Source organism: Volvox carteri (assembly GCF_000143455.1).
Source record: "Volvox carteri f. nagariensis unplaced genomic scaffold VOLCAscaffold_48, whole genome shotgun sequence".
NCBI lineage: Eukaryota > Viridiplantae > Chlorophyta > Chlorophyceae > Chlamydomonadales > Volvocaceae > Volvox > Volvox carteri.
In genome coordinates, this window is record NW_003307591.1 from 566,596 (window position 1) to 579,077 (window position 12,482).

Sequence of the window (12,482 nt, forward strand, 5' to 3'; positions counted from 1 at the left end):
GGTGGCGTGCTGCGCTGAAACAGGCAGGAAGTGATCCGGGCTAGGCACAGAATGAAGGCACAGAAGGGGTGCGTGAAATTATTTAAAACTCCAGCCAGAGATTTACCGCAGCTGCACTGCAATGCGAGGCCAGCCAGCCAGACTGCCAGCTTTCGGATCACCGCCTAATGTCCCTTTGATTCCTGGCTATTGTTGTATGTGTCTTTCTACCCTGACGTGCCTCTGTCATGGTCCACTCCTACCACAGCTCTTGACTCCTACACACCAGCTACAGCTTTGTGTTGTTGTTGTTGTTGTTACAGAGTGGGAGGCCATTGAACACATTTGGATCCACATATCTAGGATTGAACACCATACAGCACCATCCACCATTACCACACTGTAATACGCCATACGAACTGCAAGCCTAAGGCGGTAGATTCTGCCTTTCTAGAGTCCCTCATCATTATGCCACCCGAACATCCGTAGAGGCAGCGGGTTCAGCATTCCCCACCAATCCAGAGTGCAAGTTTAGGTCCGTCAACTGTGACTTCACTCCACATCTCAGCAGCTAGCCAGAATCCCACGCTTCCGACAATATCAGGGGCCTATCCAAGAATTGAACCTAGGATCTTCAAGTTGCAGTAATATCTCCGAACCCGACAGCTGGTGTGACCCGCACGGGGCGCCTCCTCCATTTCCGGTGCGGCGAAGTACCTGTACTATAAGCCCATGAGAACTTAGATCGTAATTTTCCTCCCTTGCATATACGTAGAAGCGCATACCCAAGGCAGTGCAGGAGGTCCCTTGCATATACATAGAAACACACACCCAAAGCAGTTCATGCCTTTCTTCGGTGTAGACATCTGTAATGTAAGTTCATGGTGATGCAATGCATGGCAGGAAGTAACAGCCACCTAACTGAAAACCGAAGTAAGTGTAAGAAACATCCTAACCGTTCGCAACCAACCACTCAGGGCCTTACGGTGACATTGCGTACTGGTTACAGGCAGGCGTCTTATCAGCAAGCTTGCTAAGAGTTTACGGTTGCGCAGTCGATTGCATTGTATCAAACAAGTTTTTAGGACGCAGGGAGAAGATAATTAAGTCGCGTGGGGCACCAGACATTTAATCGCTCTCCGCTGCAAACAAGAACACTGTCTGTAAGCTTCAACTTAGGATTTATATTTTCGGTGGCTTAAGCGCCGCCGGCCTGCGCCGCACTTCTTTAAGGACGCGTGGGCCGCCATGCGTGTCGAAAAGTGCTGGTTCTGCTCCTCCTCAATATATCCTGGTCACGGCATTACATTTGTGCGCAATGATGCGACCGTGTTTCGATTCTGTCGGGGCAAATGCCACAAGAATTTTAAGATGAAGCGCAACCCAAGGAAGGTGCGCTGGACGAAGGCATACCGCAAACTGGCTGGTAAGGAGCTGGCGGAGGATGCCACCTTTGAAATGGAGAAGCGGCGCAACCGGCCTGAAAAGTACAACCGTGAGTTGGTTGGCAAGACGCTCAAGGCGATCGAGAAGGTCACGGAGATTAGGCAGAAGCGCCAGGACCGCTTCTACGAGAAGCGCATGCAGCGCGCAAAGAAGCAGCAGCTGCAGGCTGACAAGGTGCAGCTTGAGAAGGAAATTCACCTCATCAAGGCTCCTGCTGGCATCCGAGCCGAAAAGGAGAAGCTCAAGGAGTCGCTGCGGCAGCACACGGAGGCGAACCAAGATGCGATGGAGGAGTGAAGGGGGATGTTCTTATAGCGCAGGTGTCAGGTGGCGATGGCTTCGAGCCGTCAGGCATAGCATGGAGCACTATGTCTGCGGTGGTGCTGACACACTCCTGTGGCAGAAGTGTGTGGACTACGGACGGCGGAGGGGCTTACGAGGGCCTGTATGGTGGGGTTTCATGCACGTGCTTGCCTTGGTATCAAGGATTGAACTGGGGTCTCCACGCTGTGGGCCGTGGGCGGGTGTGAGGGATTGGCCGAGGGTGCGTCTCACGCGCATCAAATTGCTCTTGACAGATAACATCGTATTATTACTCGCTGAGACACCACGAGCGCACAGATGTTGTACCTGATCAGAAATTACGACACTTCGAGCCGAGGGCATCACGTGTGACGTATGGTGTCGCGCAGCCGTGCTTGTACTCGTGCATCGAATTGCTTTAAGGCCGGTAGAGCCAAGGGTTCTTTGCCGTGGTTCGCTCGTGTTCCTTACCGTGTCTACAGTCAGTCACTGCGAATCGTGTAGGGCTAAGGAAGTAACTCTGGAGACGTTTCACTTGAGTCATGTTTTGGAGTAGGAGTTGTGGAGCTTGAAAGCCAGTCAAGTCCTTGTGAAGTAATTACCACCGTGTGAATGGACAACGGCGCAGTTGCTGCCTCGCCAAAATCTTAGAAGCGCAATTGTGGTGCACAGTCCTGATGTATAATTACATGCTCCGCATGCGCTCCATGTAGACATCGACATCCATTCCATCTTCGAGTAAGTTGATGGAATGGTATTATAGGAAACGTGAGCGGTTGGTAAAGGTGGCGGAGCTTCTTGTCTGGGCGCCTTTGATATTGGTGAACGTGCCTTGGCGAGTACGAGAACGGTAGGACGGCGTGTAACCAGTATCCATCACACAGTTGCAAAACGATCTCCGGGGCGTCACCAATTGCAAGAATCGTTGGAAATTTTCAGGGATTTGCCACTATTTTTTGCTGGCACTACGATACACAGATGTTATTTATTTGTTTTGAAAAAACCATCTGATGCCAGCTTATCCGCTCATGCTAATAACTCTTGCCATAGAACTCAGGGAGTTAACGCCAGGCGTAGCGCCCCAAGTCCTCCGGTAACAACGCGTCTGTTGTATTGATGGAAGCACCGCTGCGCGAGCAGCCAAACACGCTTACCAATTCGATCAGTACGCCGAGCGCAACTGAAGCCCCTTCGTGTTTTGCAAGACGACCTGGCTGCAGAGACGCCGCGGGGCAACTATACTGCTACCACTGCCACGACGGCTTTTATCCAATCGGGGTCCACATCACCTTATGACTCCAAGGAAGATGGGACAGCAGAGGTATCGTACCAGGGCCGGGCGGCGGCGGCGAAGGCCCTGACATCACTGGACATAATACCTTGTGAAGAGGCATCGAGGCGGCTGGAAGAGGGCACTTGCGGACCGACAGTTGCCAGTTGGTTGGCCAGCGGTGCCGTCGGTCGGCCAGCAGGAGTTTTCCTCCTGCCACACATTTGCCACCGAAATTCGACTGCTCCGGTTTCGCTCATTTCCTTATCTGTGTTTACATCCCTATCGCCACATGCTATTCCTTTTATTTTTCTCTTCCGTTTGCCTGTAGTATTGTGGGATTCTCCATTTTCAGGCATTCATGGCTTTCGGGCATGCAGTAGGCGCATATCGCACGTGCATGGCTGCAGGTATGGGGTTTACGCTGCCCAATCCAGTAGACAACCTGCAAAACTTCGAACACTACTGGCACACACACACATACACATCTCCCTCCTCCATATACCTCCCACCCAAGCACACAGTCTTAACATTCGAAACACAAATCCGTCTTGGGCTCATGTTTTCAACGATATATCCCAGGACTCTCACCTCACACAAGGACCATGCGTATTGCGGTACATCTGAGCATCGTTCACGTCAAGACACATAGCGACGAGCATGTCTGCTGTATGTCAGCGTGTTAACGCGTGCGGCCATTACCTGCGGAGAGCTTTGCAGCAGCGCCAAGTCAGGAAACATCGTCTTTGGCAATACCTATGTGTGTATGGGTGTGGAGCCATTAAGCGCTGACGCATTTACTGGAGCGTCAGCCCACAGGCTTGCAGAACCCCCAGATTTCCCGCCTCACATGTAGAGATGGTTCCTCTAGGGCCCCGTTGTGAGAGTGCAACGTGGTTCAACATTACTGTCGTCGGCACGCAAGTCACTATTACCACGCAACAAGCAGCGAAATTGCACAGAGGCGGGCTCCGTCTACACACGTAAATTATGCAGGATGTACAATGTAAGAATTGGTGGATTGCCAAGAGAACCCCTCCCTGGAGCTAGGTGACTTGTAGTGCCAAATGGAGGCAAAGACGTGTTGGATGTGTTGGACGACGCCGAAGAATGGTCCTTGGCGTCCACCGTAAGCTCAGCAAAGCACAGGGTCAGCAATGGAATGCAAGATCAGGTCAGACGCCACGAGCACAAAGACTGGGCTTTTGTCACAAGAACCGCGCAGCCTCCCCGGCCATCAGGACATAACAGGTAAATAGCCGATGGCCATACTTCGCCGCAGGGATCGGAAGAGACCCACACAAACACCTGCAAACGGGATGATGCCCCGTATCTACCGAGGTACACCGTGAGCTCGCAACGCAATGGTGAAAAGGAAATCGACCCGAGGAGAGGCGCCGCTGCTCCTGCTATCGCTGAAGCACCGCCTGAGGGGCCATTTCTCGTCTCAACAGGTTAACGTGGGTCAGAACACCCCACGCATGCAAAGATGCGCAACAAACACTCCATTCGGACACAGGGCGACGATGAGGAGTCCTCAATCCCAAACTGACATGGATGACTTCACTCCAGCTTTTGCTGTGCCAACTGCGCACAAAGCGTCTGCAGTAACGTAACTCCCGTGCGGCCCCATGCCTCCAACGCCGTCACCAGCGCCGCCGTCATCGCTGGGCCCCGCCGCAACACACAAACGCCGGTGCTGCCCGAATTGGTAGTCGTCATTAGCTCTGAAACTGCCTTCCGCACCGTGACGTGATTTCCCAGCATCACCGACAACTGCCCCGGAGTCAAGCTAAGCGGCCGTGGCGGTAGCGGTGTCCAATGCCAGCCCACCTCCCCGTCCTCCTCGTCGCTCGCTTCCTCGTCCTCGTCGCCCCTGACCAGCTCCTTCTTGGCCTCCACGACGCCATTGGTATTGACGCTGGCAGCGGCCAGCGATGGACTCGCGCCCTGTGGGGGCCCCTCCCGCGGTTGCGGTTGCTGGCTGTCCCGGCCCTTGCTCGCTGCCTCCAGCTGCGGCTTCCAGCCCAGGCATAGCCATTGCCACGCGGCCCACGGCTGAGTAGCCAGCAAGTGACACGCCAAGGCGCCACCATCGGAAAGCAACGCTGCAAGGTGAAGTGCTGAGAGGCCGCCAGGTCCTGCAGGCGCCGGACAGTTGCCGTACAGAGGGGCACAGCAGACATTCGTCTCTCCAAACGGCGGGTGGTCACCATCACGCCAACAGCAATGCCATGCCCGCAGCAGCCGTAACAGCAGGAACGTCATACCGGCAGCAGTGTCTACGTTAACAGCGCCAACAGCAATACCATGCCCGCAGGAAATACCGATGTACCTTGCGGCAGATCCAGTCTCAATGGAGAGCCCAGCACCCGCGCAGCGAACCCAGTCAGCTGGTCCACTGTGGCCGCACTGCCCGACAGCACCGCCAGTCGCAGCAGCTCCTGAAGGTCCACACCTGCAGCCGCCAGCACCTCCAAGCGACTGGGCCCTGAGGACGTCGGCTGCGGCGCAGGGGCTGCGGCTGCCGCAGAGCCAACCTGAACGGTCTGGGCCTGGGGCTGATGGATCGGTAGTTGTGGCTGCGGTTGCGGCTCGGGCTGTATGCGGGCGAGGCGGTTGACGGCAGTGAGCAGCAGGGATGTCAGGTAGGGCATGCCTCTGCAACGGGGTTGAACGGGACAGCGGGATGTCGGGACGAGAAGTGTGCAGTGAGGGTGCGGGTGAGGATGAGGGAGCTATCGGGAGATACAGGGGGAGGGGAGGCAGGCCGAACTTAGTAGTAAGCTGGCGAGAGAAGAATGGAAAGCAAGGCGGCAAGGACCACTTACACCGTGGATGAGCGTAGATGCAGACATGCATGCAAGGACAAGGAAAGCGCGCACTTCGGGTTTAACCTACCGTGCGACGGCGTATCGCAGCAGCCGTGCTGCCCGGATCAGCGCCTGACGCATCACGGCCGAAGGCGGCGGGGGAAGGAGCACGATCGGAAGAACAGCCGCAGCAGCCGCAGCAGCTGCAGTCGCGGCGGTGACCGCGGCCGGGCTGCCTGCCGCAGCCGCAGCCGCCGGGTGGCGCGCAGTGTGTTGCGCAACCGGCAGGCCCGGCACATGCACCTGGCCAGGCGCCATACCTGCGGTGGGAGTCAGACGACAGCGGTGGTAGGCCGGCCAGGGGTAAGCCGCTGGAAGACAGCCGTGAGTCTACCCATGCCACGTCACACCATGCACCAAAAGAGGCGTTCCCCCAAAGTGAATTCCCCCCCTAGCTGAGTCTCCCGCACGCACTTACTTTGTCGAGGCTACAGTTATATGACACGATATATCCTTTGGGGTTTTGTCTTTAGTGGTAACAAACGGGCTTCGTTCGCGACGACACGCGCACCTGCCGGCATGAAAGCCGAGGCTGATGAAGTTGTCATGAACGACCCCACCGTCGAACCGGCGTTGGTGGACATCAGAGTGTCGGTACGACCCCCGGATGACCAGCTAGCCGCACTAATCGCCGTCAAGCTGGCGTCAGAGCGAGACACGTGGGACGAGCCGCAGTTGGGTAAGGGACAGCGAGCCCCCGAAGGTGGGCTGTTGGCGCCAGTGGGCGCGGCGTCACCGCCAGCGCCGTCAGGCGTCGCGCTGCCGCCGCCGCTGCTACTGCTAGAACGGGTCATGGCAGCGACAGCGGCCGCCGAGGCATCCGCCGCTGCGGCCGCGGCGAAGACCTCCAACACGCTTGCCATGTCCCTGACCAGCCTGCAGCGGCGTAATTTAGCGACGTAGGGACACGCTGTCAAACTAGGAGTTGTGAAAAACATGGAAACTAAGCAAAACGTTTCCGGGGGCAGAGAGTTGATAGAAATAACATGACACAATGAAAACGGCAGGCGCGCAAAGACGAAAGCTGTCCACATTCCGGGTTCCTCCCTTACTCAAAACAATCCAGTGAGACCCTCCTCCTGCATCGCAGCTGAGGCCCCCGGCCTGCGACCGACAAGCTCCCGACCAAAACCAATAGTCCACCGCAGCTCACACCTTCGGGACGCCCTGCAAGCCGCCTGCGCGTCAACACCAGCCGCATCGCCAGCAGCACCATCAGCCGCAGAAGCGCTCCTTCTACCCTGATCCTCGCGCTGCTGAACCGCCGCCTCGGTAGCTGCCTGCAGCCGACGGATCTCCTCCGCGGCGCCTTCGCAGCCATGCGGCAGCACCAGCACATGCCACCAATCGCCTAGGAGGTGTCCCACGCCCACCTCCACGGCCATAAGCCCCACTGTCCGCGGCGGCACACTCACTATCAGACGAAGGCTGCTGACGTCACCACCGCCGTCGCCGCTCGCGGTTGTGGCGGGTTGAGCCTCGGGGGGTAGCAGTGTGGTGGGCAGGTCGTGGCCGCGTAGCCTTGCGAAGACCTTTATCCTCGGCTGGGATAGGTATCTACCCGTCAATTGCAAAGTAGCCTGGGAACCTGCAGGATAGTGACAGTAGAGTTTTCCTAGGTGGGCTGCAATGGAAGAAAGTTCCAAGTATACGTCTTCTTCGGACGCTGATCCGGGTGCATGCGCTGTGAGACCGTTCTGTCGTAGGACTGAACAGCCGGCTGTGAACATGGTACATACACACGCACCTGCGCACACCGCCGCGGCGTTGCAGCCCGTCAGCTCTGGGTACTTGGAGTCGTCCAGGCCGCCCTCCTCCGCGGCCTCTTCCCAGCTGAGAACCACGGGCCGCTCGCCAACACGCATCTGCAGGACCCTGCGGTCGACCTGCAATACGGCAGCACCCGCGCCAGGGTTAAGAGGGCGGTGCCTCTTCCTTACATTCAGCAAGGAAAACAGCTGGTTACGTCGGCCATTGTAGAGATACTGCGATGCATGAATCCTTTCAACATGGTCGCCGAACCGCGGCCCCACCCCAGCCAGTCGTTACTCCCCCTCTGCGACAACCATGCACGCCAAAGGACCCAACGCACAGTCCCACTCCCATTGACCCACGGGTCAGCCGCGAACACGTGTCAGAACAGCAGCCCCCAAAATGTGTCCGTATGCTGTGTGTCGGCTCTCTTAAGTACTTTGGTAACCGCTGTTTCATTCCGCACAAGGTCTCGTATCCTGCCTTACCTGCACGTATGTGTCCCGCAGGCGTTGCCCCAGGACGCGGAACACGTCCGCGGCGGCCTGGTCGGCGTCGTTGGCTGGAATGAGCGCGGACGACAACTCCTGGGATGGGGAGGGCTGGCGCAAGACGTCCACCACAAGCTGGAGACAGCCTGCGGGGTAGTAGGGGATCCAAGCGGGGAAAGGGGGAGAGTGCGGTGCCGTGGGTGTGGGAGCGCGCGGGATGCGGGTGGTGGCCTTTTATGTTAGGTTGAGAGGATCGCGTCCTAGCCGGGAAAGGGGAGCTCCCACGTGACGGCCATTTGTGCAGGAGCCCGGAACTCCTGTCCATATGTGCTGGTCGCCCGCAGTCGAACAGGTCCGTCTGACAGCTGCACCAACCAATTCAATCAGGACAAATTATCCGCAATAAGATAAACTCTCTTGCATATGTGGCATACCAGGGCGGGGAACCGTCAATACCATCGAGGCAAAATATGTACGCTATGTGCATTGCCAGGCTCGCAGCCTCGCACTGCCAGAGCGCGTGTGTTCATGTGTACTTTGTGTTAGGTCCGCAGCCTTTGGTGACCGGCGGGGTCCGCAGCCTTAGCCTCCCATCCACCCCTTGGGAAGGCAAACCGTCAGGGCTAAACCGTCTAAACCGGCTCCCGTCCTCCCCCCGTCTTTCATCTCCTCCTGCTCCCCTCACCGGGCCGCAAGGTCGCCTGCAGCGCCTCGGCCCGAGCTTCCTTGAGCCAGCGCCGCAGGTTGGCACGTAGGTTGTTGGGCAGCTCGTGCGGCAGCACGTTCATCGCCTGAGGGAGGGGTTCGCATTTGGGGGGACACGGAAATCAACCCGGTGCAAAGGGTTTTCCGAAGCAATGTCCAGCAGCGAGGGATGGAGGACTAAAGAACGAAAGGCAGCACAAAAAGCAGGGCTCATGCCCCCGGAGGTTGATCTTTAGTAAGGCAAGTAGATGGCAGGATGTACGTCAAGCCCGCTGCTGCAGGGTTGGGTGCTGGGGCACTTCAAACCTGCCCAATGAGCGCCACCCACGGCAACGATTCAGCCCCAAAACGCATCCGCCTGTCCACGGCAACAGCTCGAATGCTCTCCGAGACAACTGTCACAACCGTCACAACCTCCAACACTCTCACCTTGAGAGACACCCGAGTCAGCTCCCGAGGGTCCACGTCATCAGGCTCTTCCACGTAGCGCGGAACGGCAGGCGCCGCCAGCCAGCTGGGCGCCGACGGCATCGGTGGATGGGGCTCAAGCTGGGGCGGCAGCGGCGGAGGCGGGTATGGGTGCGATGGCGCCTGAGGATGCGGCGGCGCCGCCGCTGCTACTGATGGCCAGTAGAAAGGACTCATCGGCGCGTGGCCGTACGGCATCGCCTGTACAGTCTGTTGATGCGCCATCACCGCTTGATGTACCGTTGATGCAATGCCTCGCTGCTCCTCTTGTTGCTGTTGCTGCATCGTACAGGCATCGCCGGCTTCGTCCTGCAGCAGCGTCAGCAACTGCTGGAACATCTCGTCATCCTCGCTGCTGTCGTCGTCCTTAGCGCCCTGCGGGACCGGGTCATTCCCAAAGCCCGCGCCAGTCAACGGCAAGTGTGGCTGTTGAAGCAGCTGCGACGCCCCACCCATTGCACTGCGCTCTATCGCTGTGTCGGCCGCAGCGGCAGCGCCAGCGTAATTGCTGAATATGATATGACCAGCCGGCGGCTGGGAGGTTGCTGCCGAACTGGAGGCCAGTGATGTGGCCGGCGCCGGCGCTGCCGTCCACAGGGCCCCGGGCCCCGGCGCTGGTGGGGCCGGGAAGGATACCGTTGCGGACAAGGGTCCAGAGCTCGCAGTTGGTACGTTACATGCGGCCTGCTGCACGGCGGCTTCGTTGACGACGACCCCCGGGTGGGAAGCCAAAGGCCGCCAGCCAGGCTGCAGCAGCTGCGGCATCGGCATCAGCGGCGGGTGCGGCCGCTGCTGCTGCTGCGGCGGCGGCTGCGACAGCTGTGGAAGCGGTGCCGCAAGGCTGCTGGCATGCGCCTGACTCTGATCAAAGCCCTGCAGACCTCCCAGCACAGGCGGCTCCGGAACCATGGAACCCGAGGCGGCAAGCTGCCGCTGGGTATCGGGGCCCCCCGACGTGACTGTCCAGGGAAGCTTGGCCACCGTGCTCGGCGGCTTTAAGGAAGCTGCTAGCTGTGAGGCCTGTTGCATCACCGCCATGACCGTGTCCATTACCGGTGCTAATGATTCAGAAGGACCTGGTGTGTAGGACCCGGCTACTGGTGCCGCTCCCATGCCCTGCGCTACTGCCACACCTGCACCGGTGCCGCTGGACGGTGCCGCAGCGGTGAGAACGTTATCGTGGGGGTTCATCGGCCCATGAGCCACCTCCTGCTTGAATTGCTCAATCAGCGGGCAGAGCTCCTGCATAATGCTGCTGATGCGCGCCGCCACGTCGCCTGGCTGCGGCGGCGCGATGACATCGCCAGCGCCGCCGCTACCGGCGGCGGTGCCGAAGGCGTCGCCACTGGCACTGACGCGCGTGGCTGAGACGCCCTCGTTCGCCGAGTACGCCGGCGACGCTGCGTTCATTGCAATCCTGCCAGTGCTGCCGCAAGGCTCCGCTTCAGATTGACGACTGCCTCGGGACTTGGTGGTCTCCGCTGGGAAGCCATGGCTCCCGTTGCCCGCGCTGCTGGCCCCGCCGCCGCCGACGGCGTGCAGGGCTTGCCTAGCGGTCCCTTGGGATGCCTTGCCGCCAGCAGACACGTCGCTTCCAGAGGTATACGGTGCGCTCGAAGGGCTCGGCGCGCTGCCGCCGCTAGCAGCTGCCGCTGCCGCTGCCGCTGGGCCAGGCGCAGGAGCCGTTGCAGCAGCAGCCGCAAAAGATGGTTGACCACTTGGCGCATGGATATCCGTGCGGGCCGTTACGGCACATGGAGGGTGATTCCACGCGCCAGGTACGGCACCATTTGCGCGGTACCCAGTCCCGTACATACCGCTGGGCGCTACTTCCATGCAGTGGCCGGCCTGCGTCATGGCTGGAGTATGTACGCCGAGCGAAACCCCTTCCATGATGACCTGGTTCTGCACGGCAGCTAGTGCAACTTGCACGTCGTACTGCTGCTGGGACCATGAAGACGGCACGCCAGCCCCCTTGGGTAAGGACAGCAGCAGCTGCTGCTGCTGTGGTGTAATGAAGGGCCCTCCACCACCGCATACCAATGGTGGCGGCAGCGCAATGCGCTCACTCGTCGACACGACGCCGCTGCCTCCCGTTGTCACCAGTGGCCGCAGCAGCAGCTCCTCCAGCGCGCCACTGGCTCCATCCCATACGCCCTTGGGCGGGTGCGGACTCGCCGGCTTGGATGGTGTCGCCACCTCCGAAGGCAGCACAGGTACGCCGGGACTAAGAGAGCGCTGGGCACGCTGGTCCACGAGGTTAGCAGCGCTGCCGCGGCCGTGGCCGGCAGCCTGCGTCGCCGCCACGGCAGAAGTCATCCAGAAGCCGTCCATAGTCGCTGCCCCGGAGGTGCCCGAATTTGCGCGTTCCGTCCTGTCGGCGGACGCAGATGCGGACCCGGCTCGTACGGAAGTGGACGCTGAGGCTGCGGCAGCAACGGCGGCCGCCGCCGCCTTGCAGCCCTTTCGCCGACTGTTCGTCTTCGCTTTTGCCCGGCTGCTCCTGCCGCCTGTCTGCGCCGAGTCCGACTCCCCATCGTTGAGCTCTTGCATGCGGGCCAGGACCTTGGCGCGGTGCCGGGCGTTGTGGCGTTCCAAGGTGGCGATGCAGCTCCTGCAGCAGAGCGACAGCGTCAACAAGACTACCAGCAGGACAGTCCGCAGGTCGTGCTTTTGGGTTGGTTTCTAGCCATAGCCAAGGCAAAGTCTAAGGCAGTTGTGTTTGTGCATCTAATCTAAGCGTGCGAGCGCGCTGATACGCATGACCTGGGTAAGGTGCTGACGGCAACTATTTCCAGATGCGCCAAAACGCATTGCACGTGCAAATCTGCAATGGCGGAGCCGTAATACGATGTGGGTTAACTTCACTCTGCAACAGTGCGCGCCCCAGGGGGGACACCTGACCGGGTGCGCGTCTCTGGGCACGTGCTCAGGCTGGGCCCAGTGCCAACGTCGGTCTAAAAGTTAACCGTCTAGCAAGGATGCTAGCTTCGCGCGTGGTGCGTACGGCACGTGTACCCACTTCTTGTTACCGGCGAACTCGCCCACGAACTGAAACTTGGCGCACTGCTGGCAGAAGCGCGAAACCACGCCGTTGACAACGATTGCCTGGGCATGGAGGTGCCGCTCGCAGACACGCATGCGGACATAGTACCGTTTCAGTCCCTCCAGGCTGGCGCCACAGCCGACGACCTG

General features: G+C 59.3%; 2 protein-coding genes across 2 annotated transcripts; one reads left to right on the plus strand and one right to left on the minus strand.

The window, feature by feature from the left end:
* Positions 1-1,015: 1,015 nt before the first annotated feature.
* Positions 1,016-1,809, plus strand: VOLCADRAFT_85581 (uncharacterized protein). Its single transcript, XM_002955018.1, has one exon. The coding sequence runs from the start codon at positions 1,228-1,230 to the stop codon at positions 1,720-1,722; it is 495 nt and encodes a 164-aa protein (XP_002955064.1). The 5' UTR covers positions 1,016-1,227; the 3' UTR covers positions 1,723-1,809.
* A 10,514-nt stretch (positions 1,810-12,323) lies between these two features.
* On the minus strand, positions 12,324-12,482 carry VOLCADRAFT_48768 (uncharacterized protein; the record flags this gene model as incomplete). Its single annotated transcript, XM_002955077.1, has 1 exon — positions 12,324-12,482. A coding segment is annotated over one exon (159 nt), but the record flags the coding sequence as incomplete, so codon positions are not given.

Coding starts and splice junctions, on each gene's coding strand:
- VOLCADRAFT_85581 (XM_002955018.1), top strand. CDS start 1,228: ATGCGTGTCGAAAAGTGCTGGTTCTGCTCCTCCTCAATATATCCTGGT.